Genomic DNA, 23,108 nt, shown 5'->3' with positions numbered 1-23,108 from the left:
GAAATTGGAGCAAATTAAAATTGAGATGGGTAAAAACGGGCTGATTTTTGTTCTACATAAACAAATATAAATCAGAATACTTGCTCGCTTTCCCTTTGATGTTGACAAATCACACTGAAAATGTTTTTCCCCATACGAATGAACACAAACAACGTTTTCTTATTTTTAAGTCGGGTTTTAATTTCCATCTTGTGTATAAAGTCTATAAATGAGCTAATATCGAATCAGCAACCTCTCGTCAAACACTTCTTTCTGGGGTCCGTTTTACATCGTCAACTCCTGCAATGAAAACAAAGTTCATCAGCAACAATAATGATGATTTCTTTGCAAATTGAACTACTCAGGAGCATCTCTTCTCAGGACACAAATAATGGCTTCAGTTAAACTCAGAAGAACGAAAGTCATGTCTTAATCATCACTGGAGAGTTGTTTGAGCAAACCATTCTTTTAAAGGTCCACAACTTACCATAATAGCGTTGACAATGTCGTTGTTGTTGTTTTTTAGGGCACGTACAGCCTTTGCCCGAGATACGTTTGCTTGCGACATGACGAGTTCAATGTCCTTGACCTCAACTCCAGTCTCATCAACCTAAAACAGCAGAATGGGAGGGGGAAAAGAAAAGGGGCGGGGGTTAGATATGGGCTTTAGAGGCTTTTTGCCATGTGCCTAATGTTAAGTCATATTAACCTCTTCCTCTTCGCTCTCCTCCTGTACTGTTGGCGTCTGTGTATTTTCCTGGATGTTTGAAACTGCTTCTCCCTGCACCTTGAATTTTTCTGCCGCAGCGAGCTGGGCTTGCTGAGAAAGATCTTCAATCTAAGTTGGAAAAGGGTTGGTGGGTCGGGCGGGGGATCACAAAACAGTGAAAACAGAGTTTTCTTACTGCCACCAAGAAACAAGATGGTAAACAATAAAAATATGTAATTGCACAGCTGCATACCTTAGCTTCACCGAACACAATGTATGTGTCTGATGCCGGGCTCTTGTAGACATCTGGTTTGGTGATGACAAACAAGATGTTCTTGGACTTGCGAATTGTGACTCTGGTGACGCCTGTTACCTGCCTGAGACCAAGCTTTGACATTGCCTATTAAGGGGAGAAAAAAAAAATCCACAAGATTTGTGTCTTAGGCTAGCCATGTTTGACTAAAGATAACAAGTGTCAGCAGTTAACAGTTACCTTTCGTGCCTTCTTTTCACTTCGGCTTTGTTTGGCTTTACTGACGGGTTCCTCATCTAGTTCAGCAGCAGCTGCAACCTACAGCGAGCAAAGCGTTCATCCACATTAATATGGACTCCGAAACTGAGCAACATTATATATAAAAAAAAAAAAAACTCTTATCAGGACAGAAAAGGTGGCTTCAGCAAACTCAGAAGAACGAAAGTCACTGTTTAAATCATCATCCAAGAGTCAAAATCCATCATGTTGCAAATACCAGCAAAGAAGCATCAACCTTACCTGTGCTTGCTGTGTCTGTGTCTGCGCAGAGTCCTGTTCCTCCAGTTCAGGGACCGAGTCATCACTGTCCGATTCTGTACCAGAACCTACAGTTTTGACCAAAAACAAAAGGTTATCTAAGAAATAAGCAAGAAAATTCAAAATTCAGCCTGGCACAATGACAATACATTTTTGCTTGTTAACAAACTCCCTCAACACATTGTACAGTAGATTTAGAAAATTGTACCTACCACCCACTCCCTAAAATATGTAATGCATTTAAACACTCTCAAAAGTATAGAAAAGCTAAGAAAAAAAAATATATATATATAAACTAAAATAAAAACATCAGCAGATAAATGGCAAAAAAAGCCTTGACAATAAATCAATTTATTTACATTATATTGAGGTGTTTCAAGCATCAAACTTGAAGGAACTTTAAACAATATGTGGGCTCTTCAGCATCAGGAAAATGACCCGTTTAGTGACAGCAGGACATAAAGTAACAAGAAAGAAAGAAAGAAGAAAAGAAAGAAATACCCGCATCATTCTTGATCACAGTCTCCACCTGGTCTGGGGTTTTATCAGATGCGGGGGCGGTTTTGAGTGCAGTGACAGAATTTAGTAACTCAACATCAGGTTGGACAGGGACAGGCTTTGCAAGGGCCTCAGCAAAAGTCAGTTTACGGGAAGTCAAGTCATTGACAGAAGAATCGGCAACCAATTTGGTCTCAACTGGTTTAGTTTCAGCAACAGACTTTGGTTCAGCCTTTTGAGCAGGTTTCTCTGCCTTCACTACAGGTTTATCCTGCATGTTTGGCTCTGTAGCCTTCATGGCAGAAGATTTGCCCTGCGAAGCTGGGCTGGTAGCCTCCACTGGAGCAGGCTTGCCAGCCTTGTCCTGAGGAGCTGATTTGACAACCTGCGCTGGGACATGTTTGTCCTGGGGCTTGGAAGGCCCCAGGGGAGCAGGCTTGGCAGTCTTGTCTTGTGGGGCTGGCTTGGGAGTCTGCACAGGAGTGTGGTTGTCCTGGAAGGCAGGATTGGTGGCTCCTACGGTGGCAGGCTTAGCAGCCTTCGCTTGTGAGGCTGGCTTGGCATCCTGCACATGTGTAGTGGCCTTGCCCAGAGAGGCTGGCTTGGTAGCTTCCACAGGGGTGTTTTTGTCATGCAAGCCTGGCTTGGTGGGCTCCACAAAAGCAGGCTTGGAAGCCTTCTCTTGTGGGGCTGGCTTGGCAGCCTTCTCTTGAGGGGCTGGCTTGGCAGCCTTCTCTTGAGGGGCTGGCTTGGCAGCCTTCTCTTGAGGGGCTGGCTTGGCAGCCTTCTCTTGAGGGGCTGGCTTGGCAGCCTTCTCTTGAGGGGCTGGCTTGGCAGTCTTCTCTTGAGGGGCTGGCTTGGCAGTCTTCTCTTGAGGTGCTGGCTTTGTGATCTTCTCTTGAGGTGCTGGCTTAGTAGCCTGCACAGAAGAGGATTTGTCCTGAGAGGCAGGCTTGGCTGCCTGCGCAGGAGCATGCTTGTCCTGTGAGGCTGGCGGGGTGACCTCCACAGGAAGCGGCTTGTGAGCCTTGTCTTGTGGAGCTAGCTTGTCAGCCTTCGTAGGCTGCATCGGAGTGGATTTCTCCTGAGTAGTAGGCTTGGCAGCCTGCACAGGAGCATGCTTGTCGTGCGAGGTTGGCTTGGTGACCTCCACAGGAAGCAGCTTGGGAGCCTTGTCTTGTGGAGTTAGCTTGTCAGCCTTGGTAGGCTGCATAGGAGTGGATTTCTCCTGAGTAGCAGGCTTGGCATCCTGCATAGGAGCATGCTTGTCATGCAAGGGAGGCTTGGTGGCCTCCACAGGAAGCGGCTTGGGAACCTTGTCTTGTGGAGCTAGTTTGGCAGCCTGGGGAGCCTGCACAAGAGTGGATTTCTCCTGAGAGGCAGGCTTGGCAGCCTGCACAGGAACATGCTTGTCCTGCAAGGCAGGCTTGGGGGCTTCCACAGAAAGCGGTTTAGAAGCCTTGTCTTGTGGGGCTGACTTGGTAGCCTTAGCCTGCACAGGAGTGGATTTTTCTTGAGTGGCAGACTTTGCAACCTCTGTCGGGACATGCTTTTCCTGAGTGGCAGGCTTAGTGGCCTCCATGGGAACAAGCTTGATAGCTTTGCCTTGAGGGGCTGGCTTGACATCCTCCAAAGGGACATGTTTGTTCTCAGTTGCAAGCCTGGTGGTCTCCACGGGAGCAGGCTTGGTAGCTTTGTCTTGTGGTGCTGGCTCGGTAGCCTTCATGCTAGCGAATCCCTCATGGGGGGCTAGCTTGGCACACTTGGCTGCCCCCACAGGAGCATTCCTGCTGGCCGTGTCCTGAGGAGCTGGTTTGGCAACCGGCGCTGGGACATGTTTGTCCTGCAAAGCGGGCTTGGTGGCCTCCATAGGAGCAGGGTTGGCGGCCTTGTCTTGTGGGGCTGGCTTAGCAGCCTGCATAAGACTGGATTTGTCCTGTGGAGCTGACTTGGCAGACTTCACAGGGACCTCTTTATCCTGAGCAGCAGGCCTGGTGCCCTCCGCAGGAGCAGGCTTGGCAGTCTTGCATTGTTGGGATGACTTGGCAGCCTGCATGGGTGTAGGCTTATGTTGTGAGGCTGGCTTGGAAGTCAACAGTGGCTCAGGCTTTTGCTGCACAGGTAGCTTGGCAGCTTCAATTGGAGCATGTTTGACATCCTTGTCTTCTGGGGTTGTCTTGGCAACGTTCCCTGGGGCAGGCTTGGTAACGTTCACAGGAACATGCTGCACGATGGCAGGTTTGACCTGGGCGGCTAGCTTAGCTGCCGGAACAGCTGGCTTTCCCTCTTCCACAGGAGCAGGTTTGACCTGAGGGGCTGGCTTAATCTCAAAGCTGCTGACCATAGTTTGAGAGAATATTTTGGTCTCAGCAGTGACAGTTGAAGCTTTGAGGTCTTTAACAGGAACAGCTTCCTGAGCAAGCATAGTCTTTGGGTCTATGTTAGTCTTGGATTTGGTTTCTATTTTAGATACCTCTATAGGGTCAACAGGACAATTTAGATTTAATATTTTGCTTGGCTTTGTAGGTGGAATTAGTGGTGGGAGATCATCATCAGCAAGAAGAGAAACATGTGTCATCAGAGTAACAGCAGAAGATTTGGAAGGGCTAGAAGCAAGAGAATTCGAAGCTGCCAGAGAAGACTTTGGTGTAAGTTTAGGGGCTGCTGGGGTTGCAACAGGCTTTGCAGCAGCTCCAGATTTCTGTTTTGGCTCAGTTGGGACAGGCCTAGCATCAACTATTTGCTTAGTCTGCACAGATCTTTTGCTTTCTTCAATGACCTTGACATCCTGGGTGACAGGTTGAGGCACAAAAGCCTCCCCTTTCTTGGGTTTATCTTGTTTGCCAGCCTTCACGACTTTAGGAGCAAAACGAGTACTGGGGTGAGCTGAAGGCGAGGAAGCTAAGGGAGACCGAACCGGAGACAAGGGAGTTGAGGAGGGAGTTGATTTTGGTGAGGTGGGAGAGGCGGAAGAGGCAGACATAGAAGAGCGTTTCCTTCTGCTAGGAACAGCCTTTGGGGCAGAGGAACCCTGAGCACTTTTGGCATCTTTTGGCTTTGCAGGGCCAGAAGCTGTCTGAGGTTGCTGGGTGGAAGCTGGGGCAGGAGGTGTTGCTGAACAAAAACAGATTCTTTAATTTCTTTGGAAACAGGTACAGGGAATCGTTTCCCATGCGGGTTAAGGGACCAAACCAACATGCAAATTTCTTTTGGGAGGGTTCCAAGAATTACACTTGTTCAAACCAAACCACTGTTCAAAATGCAAAGACTTGAATTCCTTACAGAAACCTAATTTAGTCAGGGAGTGCTTTAGCTGTGAGTCTGACTAATTCAGATATTGTAATATAAATAGGTTAAACGGGTAGCATTTAGTATGTTGCAACACTCCAACATGCATATGGCAGCTCGTTTAGGATGGTGCATTTCTTGTCCCTTATTCGCTTGGAGTCAATTTTTTCCAAGCATGGTAGATGTCGTAATTCAGAAATAAGTGACAATGCACTTGAGGACTTCAAACCAGGGGAACCAGGTTTTGTGGCTAAAAAATACATTTGTGGACAACCGGGAGGAAGAAGAATTTTGAAGGCTTCGAGTCAGAATGGAGGACTACTTTTAATTGAGGCTGTTTCAAACACAGTCAAGTCCAATGAAGGAAGCGTCATGAACCTGCTGTTTTATTGCTGAATTCTAAAATGCTTGCTACTCAAGTGAAGTTTCCAGATACATTCTGATGAAAAAAAAAACCCAACATATTTTTTGATAAAATGTCAAAATCAAACTAAAATGTATATTTGTGTTCAGAATTGCCCCAGTTTAGATTTTGCTCTTAAAAAAAAAAAGTTTGATGCTACATACATACACAATGTTCTGCCCATTTTAAGCTAAAAGCTTGCAGAAGTATCACAAAGTTTCAATTACAATGTGGGTTTTCATCCCCTTGATTAAAATGTACAGATGAGGTAAAACAACAACCCGTGGCTAAGACACCACACGCTATTAAATTGAAGCATAAATAAGTGTAATTTCATTGTGAAAATGCCTGGGTAAGCACACAAAACACTCAACACATGCTTTCAAGAACAACGCTGTCAGAGTGAAACACCACACTCTAAATGAATTCAAGGATCCTGGGTTACTCTCTGGTGCACAGCCAGCAACAAATGTGCAGCACCTAGCAGCTGACAGTCAGTCAAAAAGACCATCACCTGTTCCACGGCACGCCCCACACAAGCACTCATCTTACACCAATTCAGCCCCTCAAAAGTAAGTGTCCAAATTTAGGTCATTCACAAGCACCATCGAGTACAGACCAGGACCCCACGAGTGTTGATTTTGGGTACAGCATTTGTGATGACACCCATGCTTATGGCAATTTAACATATACGAACCAGTCTCCACTTGTGGCTGGTGCATCTCCTGCTCCGTAACTGCTTCTGTTGCTTCGCCGGGCATGGTTGCTAGCAAGAGACCCAAGTGTTACTTCATTCGCAAAACCATGAGCAATACACATCGCTATTTGGTTATTAGAGGGGCGAGCCTAATCTTTTGAGGGTGATAGTTTACATATATTCTACATGTCTCTCATTGATGCTATTACTTGTAGGGCCAGTAGAGCAAGCCATGCTTAAGGTAGCTTTGCTCACTTAGCAATGTTAGGCTATAAACAACTTATTTCAGACGACTTGGAAAGCTAGTGACCAGACCCATCTTGACCTTTTACCTAAAGCAACAGTTGACTACGGGTAATTAGTTGTCAATCGTTGTGAGCCAATACGCGTTGTGTAATTATTGATGGGGCCTTGGAAGGCTGCACGTAAACTTTAGAGCCATCACGTTCCCCCATTTTGAGCCGGTTCACAGCAGCAATAGATAAGCTCACATAATAACGGCAAGAGGGAGACTCAATGGGGTAATAGTCCTACCCACTCACAATACTAATTTGAATTAACGTTTGAGGCCGTTTACGAGGACTGTAGTCTTTGAGAAAGGGTTAGATGACATTAGATTGACAACGGAGGTACTCACCAACTCAGGATGTAAGATCCAAGATGGCTGCGAGAGAGAACCTTTGACCTCAGTTGCAAGCGGATATCCGGTTTAAAAGCAAATTTCCTTTTCCGGGTTACGAGCAAATGCTCGTACACATGTTTACGTTGAATGTCCAGAAGTCGTAAATGGACAAATCTGAATATGTATCAAATTATTTATGTTTTGAATCGTAATATTTTAAATATGCTGCTGTTATTTTCTCAGTTTTTGCCATCTCTACTTATATAGACAGACTTGTTGCCCAAACACAACCGTTTATCTCACATTGAATTTTGTAATTAAAATTCTGTGGAAAATACAATAGAGGTAGAGGAACAAAAATTAATTCAGTGCACAAATTATATTAAACACTATATTAGAAATATATGTGTGACACTAAACATCTCACTCAGGCAATCCAACCAAATTAAATACGCAGCCTATACGTAGCAAGTAGCCTGCACAAATAGTTGCAATGCAATATCATTAATCTTTCAGCAATAAGTAATTGTAGCCTGATCAAGTCTTTGCAATTTATATCACTTTGATTGTAGTCAATAAGACATTTGGTGTTTGAGTGTAAACATTTTAAGAAAGGCATATGGTGAAATATAGTCGGGGTGAGGTTTGGAGCAGGGTGTGACTACAACATACTATTTACAACAGTGACTCATTTTCACAAAGTAGAACTCAAGCGACATAATATAGTCACAACAAGATTATTTTTAAGGTTTAATTCTGAATGTGTTGCAGGCTGTACAGAGTTAAAGATATCGGATCAGAGTAATGTAGTCATTGTTGATCAGGGAAATGGCAACGAAGTCGCTCCAAACGAAGATGTTTAAATCGTCAGCTCAAAAATCCTTTTGAAGATCTAAAAAGGAAAAAAGCAAATTCATGACTTGAATACAGTGTTACTCCAGGAATTCTTGATGCTGTCAGACAATACATACCACTCTTTCTGAGAAGTTCTCCTTTCCGTGACTGAGCAAGGCCATCCAAAAATGTATCAAAATACTTAATGTATTTAGCCATACTGGTTCTTTTGTAACCTGTGAAAAGATCCGAGTGGAGTGAGCCGTCATTTGGTGTTACTTTTAGATTACTATTACATGCCAAAAACACTAATATGGAAATATGTGTTTTTCTACATCTTTCAAGAGCAACCTTTGACAAGAAAACATCCTTTGTAACTTTGAAATATAAGAAAATAACAAATTAATCAACAGAGAAATGTTTTTAAATGATCAATTAATCATCTAATCCCTGATAACTATTTCTACACATTTATTCTGTTATATTGAATCAAACTACTTATCAACATCATAATTCTAATTCCAAATTAACTTGATTGGAGAAATGAGTAACTGGTATCAGTTTGCAGGGTAAGCAACGTGCAAGGTGTGGTGACTTTCACATTTCTTCACTTTTCCCACAAAAACATTGAATGACCTAAAAAAGAAGGACTTTTGTCACCTCTGATTTTCCGTTTCTCTGCGGCTCCTTCCTCATTTTCCTTGACCTCTACATTTTCGTCTTCCACCTCAGCCACCTTGACCCGATCCAACTCGTTGCAGATCAAACTACAACGACATTTAAAAATGCAAACTACCGGTATAAAAGTACTGTATCAATAGTGAGCACACAACATGTGTAAAAAAATAAAATAAAAAAAAGTTGCTTGCCTGATTGTGGGTACACTCAAGGGATCAAACGTGTCCAGTTCTGTGAGGTCCATGGGAACCGAGATGCGCCCTTGATTATGGTTTTTAAAAACATAAAAAAAGAAAACGAGAGAGAGATAGAGAGAGAGAGATAGAGAGATTTAGTCACATTGAGGGAACTCATCACCATGAGAGGAAACACCCTCACATTTACCTGTTTTGGGGTGGACGCTGAAAGGGCTCTTTAGCAAATGGTTCACACCTTTACTAACATTCACATCGAGTCGTGGGTAACAATACTGCAACATGATCTCTTTCTCAAAGTGTTGGCCCTTCTTGGCAGTCACCTTAACAACAACAACAACAAAAAAAAGCATCTCATTAATCCCATCAAGATAAGTATAAGCAGAATCACCAACCTGTTTCCTGCTGGCTTGTTCCATGATGAGTTCCCACCTGTTCTCAGGGTTTCTGTCGTTCTTGAAGTTTTGTTGTAACTCTTTTCGAACATGTAGACCTATGTTAAGGGTCTGTCATTTTCACACTCAGCTATGAAATATATAGAGAGAGATAGACACATCCGAGGAGAAGGATATCTTCAGGCACAAGAGCCAGCACTTGCTCGACAGACTCCTTGCGGCCCAGTATGTCCTGTTGCTGCAGGGCATACGTGGGGAAGTATCTCTCCAAAATTGACAGCGATTCTCTGTTCAAAGTACAAATAGAAACTCAGATGAAAAACTGTTGACTTTAGGGGAAAGGGAAAATATCAAAACAACTTGCCCATGCCTTATAAAGGGATGAATTGGCTCTGTCAGCACCACTTTCTTCACGGTCTCCTCACCACCCTGTGAAATAACCAACCATGATATTTAGGAGAGGTGTTGGTCAAGTTACTTCTAAAAATGTTATATTCCACGATGCGTTATATTACGCCGTTACAACTTAACCTTTACTCTTGTGAAGAGTCATTTACCTTGACCAAACTGAGGTATTCTGCCACAGCAGATCGAGCTGATGTCGAAAGGGTCCTGGCAGCTTCATCGCACACCCAACAATGAACCCCTCTTCTGCCGGAATAAACCCACAGGAGATGCTGGAAACCAAAGTCATCTAGAATATTGCACACAAAACAAATTGCATCAAAGTCAATACTCTTTTAGATATCGAAGAACCTTAACAATCTGTGACACACCTCGAAGCGCTCGGTCTAGGATTCGTATTGCGATGGTCATCAGAGTCCAGCACTTGGAACAAATGTCCGCAGCACTGTAATTAAAATTTGTGATCAAATAGAGGGTCAATATGTATCAATCCCTCACCAAAAGGGGTAAAATACTAAACATGAATGTACGCAGGACCTGCAACAGCTTCTGACATCATCATAGTCAGTCATGTCTATATCAAACACCAGTTCCTTCTCCAGAGCCTGGAAGGTTCCAGACTTCACCGTGTTATGTTGACTGGGCTGTGAGCCAAACCAACAGAAAATGATTAGCATGATGCAAAACACTGCCCTGCAGGATTGTGCTGTCATACTCGGTGGCTGTAGACTGCTCCAATATCGATTTTGTAAGGGTTCATCTTCTGTATTTCCTTTTCCAGTTCGTTCTGTGTGGTAAAAGACTGGTAGCGGACGTAGATGTCGTCTTTGAGGGTGAAGGAGAACTCTCGGTTCTGGAAATAGTTTTTCTGCACTTATGTTGCAAATGAAAAAAAAACTGTAAGACATAACCTACGCAAGTTCAACAACAAAAGCTGCAGGGACGCTCACCTCCTCCATAGTTGAGCCATCGGTAGTATTGTGAGAAAGGAAACAGTCGTCGGTAGTAAAGCGGTAGTAAATCCGGTAGACTCGCTGGATCATAATCTAATAACGAAGATGACACTGGCGACATTTGGCGCTATATTCGGGACAGCGATTACGATATAGAAATGACAAGTTTCATCACAAACCCAACTACTCGGTGATCTGCTTTGCCTCGACAACTGCGCGGGAAAATGCTTCAACAATAGCACAGAGCCAATCAGAAGAGAGCCGAGTAACGACGTCACGACGTAAGCGGAAGTTGTCAATGCGAGCCCGTAACATGTACATGCTCACAGAATGTAATTATAAGATATGACCTAACTGCACCAAAAAATACCTCATAAAAATGCGTTCGATTTTTAACTGCCACTTCTCTACTTTGAGCTGACTTTTATTATGTAAACGATGTACCGATACGCACTGTGGGTAACGGTAGTTTGCTTTATAGGATTTATAGTCACAGAAAGCGACTCTCGCACACTAGTCTACAGGTCGGCCATGTTGGTAGGGGCAACTTTCCTAGCAAAAGCCATGCGTTGACACCAAGAGCATATCATAATTTGCCAAATTTTTAATTGATTTTTCTGATTTTTGTTTTTACTAGACTTTGCCCCTTCTAGTGTAGCGTTGGCGTAAGCACGCAGCTAAAACGAGCGTGTCTCTAGTCATACAAATTGCGCTGTGAAATAGGAATAAAATGTTTAGACAAAGATCGCTGTATAGTACGTATTTTAAGCTGAAATAAAATAGTTTAATACATTTTTACGTGTGTCACGAAAAACACCCAGGTTGTATAAATCCATTGTATTTAAATCCCAGGCCGTTTCGGGTGGATTAACGTTGTCCACCCATAGAGGGCAGGAGAGTACAATTTATTGAAAAATCTTTTGAGTTGAAATGCACTTTTACAATTTAATAGAGTTAATGTACTAATAGGCCCAAACGTAATAAAGAGCACAGGAATTCAAATTGAACATGAAAGTATTCAAAAGGAAAAACATCTGTTAATAAACAAGGATAAACAGAAGACTGGTCACCCAGTTTTAAAAACATCACGGCTATCGTCAATCCAAGATGCAGGGTCCAGAAGTGGAGAGAAATGAAATATTACATTTTTGTGTGTGCTTGGACTCGTTAAATGTTGAAACTAAGAGAGAACAGAAGAGATGAACCTTCGATATACATTTACCATGAAAAATGGGGGTTTTGCCCCCACACACAAACAGGAAAAATCCAAAAGCCACTGGTTTCTGTGACAGCTGAACAGTCATTGAAAAAGATGTTGTGCTTGAGTCATCATGCTCTACTTCCTCTCAAAATGGTTGACACTTGAATATTCACTGTTACTGTGTACTTCAGATTGACAGAGCCATCTGTCATCTATTTGCAATTGGCAAGGCAGCACTGGGCCACATTTGCCCCATTTAGTCACATTCTACTTGTTTCATAAACACATGGCATCAGGTCACCCAATTGACAATTGGGAAACATCCAACATGATTGGACATGGCATAAAGCATATATTAGGTAGTGCAAATCCCAAGTTCAGCCATCTATCCATTTTCTATACCGCTTGTCCCCACGGGGGTCGTGGGCGTGCTGGAGCCTATCCCAGCAGTCATCGGGCAGTAGGCACGGGACACCCTGAACTGGTTGCCAGCCAATCGCAGGACACACAGACGAACAACCATCCGCACTCGGACTCACACCTAGGGGAGTGCCTGTTCCTTGCAGGGTTTTGTAAGATATATTAATAAAAACATTTGGAACTTATACATTACAATTATACATGTTTTAAAAAAAATGACACTATACACTCACCCTACCCATCCTAATATCTTATATCCACAGCTTATCATACTTCAGTTAAAACCAATCAAATGATTTATCTTTGCACAAAAACACGACTGTTGGAAGAATAATTGTATCACAAAAAGCACATCAGACTTCATGTAGATGAGTTTTTGTCATGGTATTTATATCTATAGATGTGTTAAGCAACTCAGGCCAGAGAACCAATTTTATTGTTTTTTTTTTTTATGGATGCTGTAACTCATGATGGGTGCAGTAGAATGAATTCTGAACCCCACAAACCCACTTTTAAGGTAATTTAAAGAAAAATGCAACCAAACTATTTGGGGGAAGCTTCATCATGCAATGAGACAAAACACACTGCCAACACAACAAAGGACTTTATCAGTGTGTGTGTGTGTGTGTGTGTGTGTGTGAGTGTGGGGGGGGGGATCTTAGACTGGCCAAGTCAATCACTGCAGTTTACCTCCTGAAGCGAGAAACCTTCAGAAACTAACAAGAACTGAAAGAGGCTTCAGTAAAGGCCTGGAAAAACATTTCAAATGAAGAATTTAACAGTCTAGTGAAGTCAGTGGGTTGCAGGTTTAATGCAGTTATTGCAAGTATGGAATATACTGTCCATACCACCAAATATTAAATGTTATTTATGATGGATGGATTTATTTTAAGTTAATTTAATAGACTAAAATCTATTCCAATATTTTTGCTCACTTGAAAACTGAGTGGATTCAAACAAAAGATCTGGGGTTGTTTATGACATCAAATGTAAACATCAAGAAATAAAAACAGGAAATCTGAATTTTTGTCTCATATTCATGTTTTGATTTGGAAACCAACTGTCTTCAGTATACAACAACAACAACAAAAACGATCTTGCCGTTACATTACCTTTTTACCGGTGGTGGGACTATAAGCAATTTATAGAGCTAAAAGGAATTCAGACATGCTTTGAATTAAAAGCAGCAGTTTTGTCTTGAAGGTGAATGTTTGCACCTTTTAAAAGCAGCAGTTTTGTCTTAAACACTTTTCAATTTGATTTAATCTACAGATCGTACAGAGTTCAGTTGCTCCTTGTTAAATCTAAAGGAATGATAAATGTGGAATTCCTGACCCTGAACAATGGGAGCGTCGATAACTCTCCTGCACACAGGCGACGCGCTCATTGGCTGGCGTCACCATATAAAAATCCCGCAGTGGTCCGTTGACTTATCACCGAGCATCAGCCCGAAAAGAGACGCTGAAGCCACCACCGCGTGGATCTAGAACATTGCCAGTTTCGACGCTGCCGATTAATCGCCCCATCATTGATCCCCACCCAGTATGAAGGAGAGACGCCTCCCGCAGCCCTTTGTAGCGCGCTGCAAATTGGTGCTGGTTGGAGATGTCCAATGCGGTAAAACGGCCATGCTTCAGGTCCTGGCTAAGGACTGCTACCCAGAGGTAGGAGATTTATTTCTGCACCACGCCATCATCAACATCACCAACATCAGGAGCCATCGGCATTGTCATCCTTTTTTGCCACTAATCATGACCAGAGCAGGAACTCAAATTTACTTCCACGTCTCCATCATTCGCATCAATGTCAAAACTTAGTTTAATGATGCAAATGAGCAAATGTAAGCTACTTATCTGTGTGTCTCAGTCGTATCTAATGAGAGAAAAATCGAATAAGATTTAAAAAAAAACCCCAATAATAATACTCATTTATGGTTCAAATCGTCAAAGGAATTCATTTCACTAAGCGCAACATCATATTGTGATTTTGGTCCATGGTGGTGCAGGATTACAATGTGCTTCTTATATTTTGTCACATGCATCTTGAAGGTACAGGTCTAGAAATACGCAGGCTACCCCAATGACAGGCAATAAATCAACTATATTGTATTAAGAAAGCGAGAACAAATGATTAGTCACGACTGACACATGACGCCACATACAGTAATGCAAAAAAAAAAAAAAAATTAGAGCTCGTTTTAACATGAGTTACATAAAGGTCTACTCCTCCTCCTCCTCCTCCTCCTCCTCCTCTCCAGACGTATGTCCCGACTGTGTTTGAGAACTACACAGCCTCAATGGAGCTTGATGGCCAGCGTGTTGAGCTCAGTCTTTGGGACACATCAGGTAAGAATATATTCATGTTTAGATATGATCTCCCTCTGGCATCAAAACCACTCATGAGATGGATAAATTCAAAATATAAAAAAATATGAGTATTTTAAAATCTGGGTGCCAAACTGCAAATAGTACAAAGTGGTAGACTAACATTGTAATATCACCAATCACCACTAGATGGCAGACATGTTTAGTTTGTCTTACACTAGATCTTTTTTTGCAGATTTGGAATATGGAGAAAAGAAATGCTTGAATAATGTTAAATTTTTTTAGAATTGATTTCTGTGATTTTTTTTCAAAATGAGTTCTTGCATTTATTGCAGGGTTCTTGTTTAGCTGTTTTGTGCTGTCATTGAATAGTAATTTTTGCATAATGGATGGATGGATTGATGGAAAATATACAGTATGTGGTTATTTTGTTGTTTGCTTCAAACCTGTTGTTGTCGGCTTAGGATAGTGGATCTTTTATACATACATTGAAAAATGCATGTATTTTGCACATATGCATATATTTTGCTCATATTTAAAATAGCATGATGCCATAAATCTGATTAGCAAGTGTGTCGTACTTAAATGACCCCCAATTACCACTGCTGAAGTTTTTAACCCCTACAGCATTTAAGGTGACCATTCCTGCAGTACTTGATGTTACGTCCTCCATTAGACAAAAACTAATTCCACAGTGCCTTTTTTGCTGAAGGCCTGGATAAACAACAATCAATTCAATACAACCATTAAAATGATTTATTGATTCATTCATTATTATGACCATACATGTCAAAAATATTCTGCACAAAAGTTATCCTCATATGTTAATTATTTTATAAAAGCTGTGGGCTGCTATCAACCAAGTTAGCTTGTGCTTCCATTTGTGGTCCCTTCCCATGTTGAAAATTGAATTCGAAGTGGGTAAAACGCAGTGCATGGCACACTGACATAATGAAAAGTGTTATGTAAATAAGATCAATAAGGTAAAATCCTTCCACTCCCCCATGGATTTCTTTCATAACAGCATCGACTGCGGCATTCTGCTCGGAGGAGGTTGACCTGTGCCAGTTGGCTTGTGGAAGGCTTTTTTTTTTTTTTTACTGGGAAGAAAGGGTTGCCTGGGCCAAGCAGGGGGTGGAAGTGGGTATACGCATGTGTCGTATGCTAGTACGAGAACAGACGGTGAAGGACACTGTGAGAAAACAAAATCAGGAGCTTCTCGCACCTTCTGTTTTATGCAGCTAAAGAATGCTTTTGTGTCTTTGTCCTTCGCTGAGCAAAAACTTACTGGTCAGTCAGCATCATATCAGCGTTGTGTCCCACATGTTGTTTACTACTTTCCTTTCAATAGCTCTTACAATAGAGATAGCACATTTAGGAATTTGCATGCATTATGTTACATTATTTGTTTTCATGTTATGTCTTCTAATTCACTTTGTCTGTGGCCCATTCAGTGAATTTGCTCATGTTTGTCCAACTCACGTTTGTGTGTGCTTGGTTTGCTCAGGCAGTCAGGCACCCTGGCCTTTAATGTGTAGCTGGGTCATAGTGGGTGTAAGACATTGTTCTCCTCTTCGATTTCTCTTCCTCCTCTTTCTCAGGCCTTACATCATTCCTTTGGTGTTATGTGAAGCTGAAGATACTGACATAAGTGTATGAGTTGTCTTAAAGGGGAAGTCAACCTGAAAATATTTTCGACAGTAAAATGTTGTATGTGCCCCTCACTAGTAGTCTGAACGGAGCATTATGATTAATATTGCATTTGTGGACGATGAGTTAAGCGGCAAAACCGACTTGTTTTTGTTTTTCTCAGGGGGCGGCCATTTTGCCACTTGCTGTCCGCTAAAAATTACATCATAGTTGCCTGGTCACAACCAATCATGGCTCATCTTCAGTGAGCCGTGATTGTTGTGACAGCAAGTGGCAAAATGGCCTTCCCCTGAGATGGATAACAATAGGTGGCTTTTGCCTATTTAATTCATATTCCACAAACAAAACATTAATCAGAACACTGTTTCGACCAGTTGAACTGCACAGAACATTTTCTTACAAAGACAATTTTAGAATGGACTTTCTCTTTAAGATGCAGTGGCTAGGTTTTAGCTTAACATTTGTACTTATAGTATCCGTTTCTGATAGATTTATATATCCTCATATTTACGCAACCCAGGAAAAGTGTCAGAAATTAGATCCTAGTGTTGGTGTGTGAAGCAGAGCCAAGACAATGGAGAGCGGACATCCTGTCAAACTGTTTTTAGCACAGGAGCATTTCTGAATCTTAAAATAGCTTCTAGATCGGTGTCCGTTTGTCTATCAGATTGTCTACCTGACTAGGCGGCTGTGACTATTTTGTTATGATTGACACAATTTCTATGAAGAAGAAAACACAGTATGTTCAAAACTTTGATTCGTCACGGTTGTAGTCTAAAACGTTACCACATCAGACTGAGAGCCGTTTGTAACTTTTTCATGACCACCTCTGAATCCAAATCTGTTTGAGGTCAGGCAGTGAACATCTTGGTGATGCTCAGTGGATGTAATATCGTAGGGACAGTCTAAAGTATGGATTAACAATTTGTGGAAAATCAATCAAAAATCCATTAAAAATGCTTAAAATATGCCTCGATGTTGCATTCCACTTTTTTGCACACTGTAAAACATTCAAAACAATGTGTAAAATAGACATCAGCCAAATTTGTATCCTCCTCCGCCCTTTAAGGTTCCCCATACTACAACAACGTGAGGCCCCTCTGCTACAGTGACTCCGATGCAGTGCTGTTATGCTTTGACATCAGCAGACCAGACACCGTGGACAGTGCGCTGAAGAAGGTAACTGCTGCCTACACCGTGAATATGAAAGTCGGACATGCACCAAATCATCACTTAAAGAAAAAAAAAACATACAAAATCTGTTTTGTAGTGGAAATCGGAGATCCAGGACTTTTGTCCTTGTACTCGGATCCTGCTAATAGGCTGCAAGACGGACCTGCGCACAGATGTGTGCACACGCATGGAGCTGTCCAATCAGAAACAGACGCCCATCTCCCACGAGCAGGTGTGTTCAAATTCCCCCTTTTGTGTCTTTGCTTCCATTGTGAGTCGGCGAGGCTCGACAGTCAAAGTCGTATCCGCTTCACGGCAGGGTTGTTCCTGGGCCAAGCAGCTGGGCGCCGAAGCGTACCTGGAGTGCTCAGCTTTCACGTCAGAGAAGAGCATCCACAGCGTTTTCCGTGCGGCCGCCTTGGCCTGCATGAACAAACTGCAACCGGCCGACAAGCCCAGCCCAGTTCGCCGTCTCTCTAAGAGACTCCTACACCTGCCCAGTAAGACGGAGATTATCTCCTCCACTTTCAACAAGGAGAAGTCAAAGAGCTGCACCATCATGTGAACACACAGTGGCTGCACACGAGGACAAGTGACCTGGTGACGGTTCATCACAGTGATGTGGGTTTCTAAATAGAATAGACACTCCACCCCAAATCGCCCCCCCCCCCTGTCACTTGTCCTAATATACACTGACCATTTGCCACCGAGACAGATCAACAAGCCCCAATCCTTGCAAGGTTGCTGTAAGGGAGGTCATGCAAGATCTAAGTGGCGAGGGTGATTGCTGCATCACCTTAATTATCACCCATTTGGAATTTTAATCGCAGCGCCATAACAATCCATCTGTCTGGAAGGCAACGATAGCAACACATTCGGTACACCTGCACAATCTAGTGAATATGGAGCAAAAACGAGAGAGCTTGATTCATTTTGGTAAGCTTAGCTCTCTGCCAACCAATCACGGCTCACCGGTTTTCTGAAGCTGAGCCGGGATCGGTTGTGACATGGGACTTGGCAACTGTGATGTCATTTTCAGTCGAAAACAAGTGGCAATGAGAGAGAGGCATGAAAAAAAAAGTTGAACGTTGCTGCTTAACTTCTATTCCACAAACGCAATATTAATTAGAATGCCATCTTTAGACGAGTGGGGTCACATTCAACATATTATTGTCAATACATTTAAGGGGTTGACCTTCTCTTTAAATGTATCCTTTGTAAGAGCAAATAGCATTTCCTTTAGAATATCGAACAATGGCATTGAAATGTGGAACAAATTAATTTCGATGAATTAAAATATACAAGCATAACAGACTCAGGCTCGGTTAAAAAAAAATGACCTACGAAAATACTACACGTTTGGCACAGAGAGAATCACTGGTGCAACCTTGTTTTTATTTTTGTTTTAGGCGTGCCACTGAGTCTTGGTCTAAAACACACTATACTGTCTCACTAGTCCCACTACATGTGATATAACACAAAACGAATGATCCAGAGTCTGACAAAGACAATCAACATGATCTCGGAAAGGTCAATACGACTCTATGGAGCTCATGTTGTGCAGGTGTATCCAATACTGTTACTTACAAAGGTTAAATGCTGCTCTCCCCCTGAATATTATGTCAGTGTTGTCATTTTGCTACATTCATACCTTCTCATGTGTGTGGCACCGTGGCGCACAAAAGAGCAAGAGTGCGAAAAAGCTCCCTCAACAGCGGTCCTTGAACGATTGCTTCCCTTGCTACCCATTTGCTGTTTTTCATTCGGATTAAAGCTGACAGCGGAGAAAGTAGCAGCAAGGCTAGCGGTTTTAGCAAGACGAGCGTCGATTGGCAAAGGCGGTGGATGTACTCAAGGGATGAGATGTGACTAAGCACTCACGTGAGCCGTCCAGCGTCGAGGCAGCGATAACTATAGGCCTTGATTTTAGTGGCGGGTTTGAGCACGTCATCTCCAGACGCCCGCAATCCACATCCAAGCAACATTCATGAAACGTTCCTTTTGACATATATTGTTTTGGATTTTCACATGATCTTCGAACAAACTTGCCCCATAGCTGGTTATGCAACATTCTTTTTTTTTTTTTTTTTGCGTGTCTTGCCTTTTTAGCATTAACACAAACGTCCTGAGCAGATGCTGATTTCCAAGAAGGGGGTGGAAGCAGAATCACTCAAATGGGCTGGTCCTGTTTGCAGAAAGACTTTTTCCACCTTTTTCTTTTCCATTTTCCTTTTCAAGTTCCCGAATATGCATTCCGAACAAAAAAATATATCCTTTCTTGACTGTTTTTGCTAGCTGTCGCTGTTGTTGTATTCACTTGAGTCTTCTGGCATTAGCGTCTGTTGACAGCTAAGCTAATGGAGGACTGGATGATTTGTAGGGCTGCACCACGAAGACCAGAGTTGTCTGCTAATGGAGAACACTGGAATTTAACATGTTGCCTAGCAACAGTGTGCAGGGTTCCTGCCTTGCGCAGAGATAGAGGGATGATTCTGCGAGAGGGCGCAGCACCTTTCATTTGTAGCATTAGACCAAGCCACGGCAAAGGTGGCGTGGTCTCCTATTAAAGAACACAATTTGAAAGACATCAATCGGTAGCGCGCGAGAGAAGACAAATGGAACAACTTCTCAAATGCACTTTCAGCTCAAATGATATTGTTTTATTCCACAGCCGTTTCTAGAGCATCCAGTTTCCTCAAACTAAAATATCTGTTTACTCCCTTGCTCTTTTTTCCCCCCTCTACATATCTCCCCTTGCCTGTTTCAAAGAATGTTTCAGTGAAGTTGACAATGTCTTAAATTATTGACTCAATTCTGTATTTGTTATTGCCATACTCTATTTTTCATCTTCAAATCTTTATTTAAATAAAAATATTAAAAAATCCCATTTGGGCTCAACGTGTCCTGCTCGGTTTTTAACATCAGCCTTATTTTATTCTTGAAGCACATTTTTCAGAAGCCTTATCAAATTAGACCAAAGATATTTGTCTCATCTAATTGAAGGCACCAGATAATAGCATTGTGTCTATTTTGCCTCTAGCAAGTCAAAATATGGCCTTCTGGTTTTGGTCAAGGTTATAACATTAAATGTCCCCTCCAAAAGTATTGGAACCGCATGATCCAATACACACTGCCAACACAATGAAGCCGAAACGGCAATTCAAATGAAGATTGCAACAGTCTGGTGAAGTCAATGAGTCAGGCTTGATGCAATTATTGCAAGTAAGGGTGATGTCACCAAATATTCAGTGTTATTCACTTTAGGTTAATTCAATCATGTTGGTTCCAAAACGTTTGCTCACTTGAAATCTAGGTGATTTGAAACAGAACTTGCTCTGTGCTGAGTTATTTAATTTATCGAGATGTTAATAGCACGAATTAAAAGCTGGAATTCCGAACTTGTGTCTTATATTTATCTGTTGATCTGAAACCCAAATGTTTTCAATACACAATAAAATCTTAACCTTGCCGTTTCAATACTATTCAGCCTATTCATCCTTCCTCTAAACCTCCGACTCTTCAATTTAAAATCAAACCAGTTTCAATTAAGTTCGAGCCAGGTTTGCGTTCATAGCACTGATCGGAGTGTGCTGGGAATTTTTCTGTCCCTTAGGGGCCGTGTGGCCTACAATCGGATGAAGACACAGTGTCGGAACGAGCCTGTAAAAGTGATGCCACTGAAGCATGGTGAGCATAGCCGTGGGGATCCACCCTTCCCCCAATACACACACATGCATGACCAATGCCACATGTATACTATGCATCAGTTTCTATGTATGATTCACGATGAAAACCTGTCACTTTTTGTCATTTTTTTTGTCTTGTGACATTGCGCCTCCATTGAATTACCTCCAGTAAAGGTAATACACACACTGGTTTACAAACTCATACTGTACACGATGTCCTGTCTACAGAAGTTCAACGTAACATTTCAGGTGAGGAAAATGCACGAAAGCATCGGATGAAAACTAGCACTGTAGCTATAATCTGTAATGTTTACATTTGTTTTTATACCAATGTTAATTTGTGTGCATTGCCCCATTCAAATAAATAAATAAATGAATAAATGAATTAATTAAATAAATAAATAAATAAATAAATAAATAAATACATATGAATTCATCACTGTGGGATAAAAAAAATTAATAAATTATGAACACGTCCTTTCATCCGTCAGCTGTTAGCTTCAGTAAGTGTCTGTCGATCAAGAATACGGCTGCAGTGCAATATCTGAACGTGTCTTTGTTGTTTATGTATTTGCACGCATCAAGTCTTATTAGTTAGCAATGCCACAAGGTACACTTAAACCAAAGAACTCTGATCTGCATCCTTTACATGCTTGCGTTATTTCCTGACTCAACCAATGATCTGCCCCACCTCCTTTTATTGCATTTGCTTTGTCTTCCTTTGATTTGCACGAAATCTTATCAGGACCTCCACCACAGTCTGCTCTCCAAACGACGCGGCTGCAGTGACTGAACGTTTGGCATTCCTCAGCTATCACGCTCAGGATACGGCAGTGAGGTGACTCGATCGTGGCCTTCTTATCCATTAGTGCGGCGACGGGGGGATATCACTTGCGAGGATATACTGATAAATGTCATCTCGTCTGCGCAAACATTGATTCCTCGCTTTCTGTCTGGCTTGCCACTCTCTCACGATACATACGCACATGTGTGCTCAACACGTTTATTCGACCACCTCCACATCAACACGATCATGTCGTGCTCTAAATGGAGGCTTGTTATTAGTTGGAACAGGAATGAGGAATTCAACGTTTTGAACCACATTATTTTTTTTTACTTGCATTTGCATGAAGGAAATGAAAATGTAATGAGCACACTGCTAATAGAAACAATTTCCACCATGTCAGGAACAATTTCTGAATTCCAAGCCATGCGTGACAGAAGGTTTGTGCAGGCCAACCACGACACAGGTTTGGGAGTTTGATACAAAATAATGAACTGTCCAGAGCAAGTGATCTGTGCAGTCGTGACATTTAGCTTTTCCAGGATGGACCAAAACCTGCAGCAGCGCCAGTTGTGGACCAAGGACCCGGAAGAGCGATGAATTTATCCGAATTTTGTTTTCATCAAAAACCCTCGGAGAGTAAAATGGACGCTGCGCCGCGTATCACATTATCATCTCTCATTGCGGACAAATAAACACATTCCGACGATGCTGTCTCTTTTAAGAGAGATACAGCGGCAAAGAAAGCAAGTGCTGGGGCTCTGATGGGGGTTTGCAACACTATGCTGCCTGCTTACTGATTAGCTATCTGCACTGACATATAGATCACATTCCCTCACATCCCCTGCCAGCCGGCGCACATACAAAATAGCGAGCAGTGCCACAGCTGCACTGACACCATCATAACTCCTATCTGCGTTTGGAAATGGGGCGGTGTGGGGGTAGGTAGGGGTAGGGGGGGTCGTATATATCGGGCTCAGCTGGGTGGAAAGAGACAATCTCCGGAGTGTCATTATTTGGTTCAGGTCTCAGAGCCACCAAGATGTCTATCCTCATGCTAGATTCACCTGTCTACAGTAGGCTACATATGTCAGCATACATTTGGGATTTCTTTGTCCAAAAAACGACACCCAAAGTCTGCTTCAAATCAGTCCGTTCATTCCTTCATCTAACATGAAAAGTCTGTGACAATCCAAGTCATCATTAACCATGAACCCAGATGCTTTGACGATTATTAACCAGATGGCTTCTGCGGGCTGTGATAGCCTTAATTGTTATTATTCTTTCTCTCGACATTAGTTCAGGTCCGCCTGTGGACTATTTGCAGCACGGGGCATTCATGCAAACATGTGAAGCGGTGTATGCATGTGTGTCAAATGTGTTGCCTTCTATACTAAGCAGTTTATGTCATCTGCTCTGCATATT

General features: G+C 42.3%; 3 protein-coding genes and 2 non-coding genes across 6 annotated transcripts; 1 reads left to right on the top strand and 4 right to left on the bottom strand.

The window, feature by feature from the left end:
* Positions 1-154: 154 nt before the first annotated feature.
* Positions 155-7,129, bottom strand: naca (nascent polypeptide associated complex subunit alpha). The gene is made up of 9 exons (XM_085919018.1): positions 7,002-7,129; positions 6,365-6,433; positions 1,980-5,090; positions 1,461-1,546; positions 1,182-1,259; positions 942-1,088; positions 689-817; positions 467-589; positions 155-279 (listed from the first exon to the last, which is right to left on the bottom strand). The coding sequence occupies exons 2-9, from the start codon at positions 6,426-6,428 to the stop codon at positions 265-267; spliced, it is 3,753 nt and encodes a 1,250-aa protein (XP_085775144.1). The 5' UTR covers positions 6,429-6,433; positions 7,002-7,129; the 3' UTR covers positions 155-264.
* Positions 352-425, bottom strand: LOC147061585 (small nucleolar RNA SNORD59). Its single transcript, XR_015068172.1, has one exon. It is a non-coding gene; the product is annotated as a small nucleolar RNA SNORD59 (small nucleolar RNA).
* LOC147061584 (small nucleolar RNA SNORD59) lies at positions 1,338-1,411 on the bottom strand. The gene has a single exon (XR_015068170.1). It is a non-coding gene; the product is annotated as a small nucleolar RNA SNORD59 (small nucleolar RNA).
* A 404-nt stretch (positions 7,130-7,533) lies between the features above and the next one.
* On the bottom strand, positions 7,534-10,694 carry prim1 (DNA primase subunit 1). 2 transcript variants are annotated; one of them, XM_085914178.1, is made up of 13 exons: positions 10,443-10,694; positions 10,208-10,365; positions 10,030-10,136; positions 9,864-9,937; positions 9,645-9,781; positions 9,452-9,516; positions 9,265-9,374; positions 9,088-9,179; positions 8,883-9,015; positions 8,690-8,759; positions 8,481-8,587; positions 7,958-8,056; positions 7,534-7,878 (listed from the first exon to the last, which is right to left on the bottom strand). In XM_085914178.1, the coding sequence occupies exons 1-13, from the start codon at positions 10,564-10,566 to the stop codon at positions 7,859-7,861; spliced, it is 1,296 nt and encodes a 431-aa protein (XP_085770304.1). In that variant the 5' UTR covers positions 10,567-10,694; the 3' UTR covers positions 7,534-7,858. The 2 variants fall into 2 exon arrangements, with proteins under 2 accessions (XP_085770304.1, XP_085770313.1); XM_085914187.1 differs by having other exon boundaries at positions 7,537-7,878; positions 9,458-9,516; positions 10,443-10,691.
* Positions 10,695-13,463: 2,769 nt separating this feature from the next.
* LOC147061581 (rho-related GTP-binding protein Rho6-like) lies at positions 13,464-20,091 on the top strand. The gene is made up of 5 exons (XM_085919566.1): positions 13,464-13,730; positions 14,324-14,411; positions 17,110-17,219; positions 17,311-17,445; positions 17,533-20,091. The coding sequence occupies exons 1-5, from the start codon at positions 13,611-13,613 to the stop codon at positions 17,776-17,778; spliced, it is 699 nt and encodes a 232-aa protein (XP_085775692.1). The 5' UTR covers positions 13,464-13,610; the 3' UTR covers positions 17,779-20,091.
* The last annotated feature ends 3,017 nt before the right edge of the window (positions 20,092-23,108 follow it).

This window comes from Syngnathus leptorhynchus, chromosome 1 (genome assembly GCF_054491065.1).
Source record: "Syngnathus leptorhynchus isolate UIUO chromosome 1, UIUO_Slep, whole genome shotgun sequence".
NCBI lineage: Eukaryota > Metazoa > Chordata > Actinopteri > Syngnathiformes > Syngnathidae > Syngnathus > Syngnathus leptorhynchus.
This window is presented reverse-complemented; position numbering and strand designations above follow the sequence as displayed.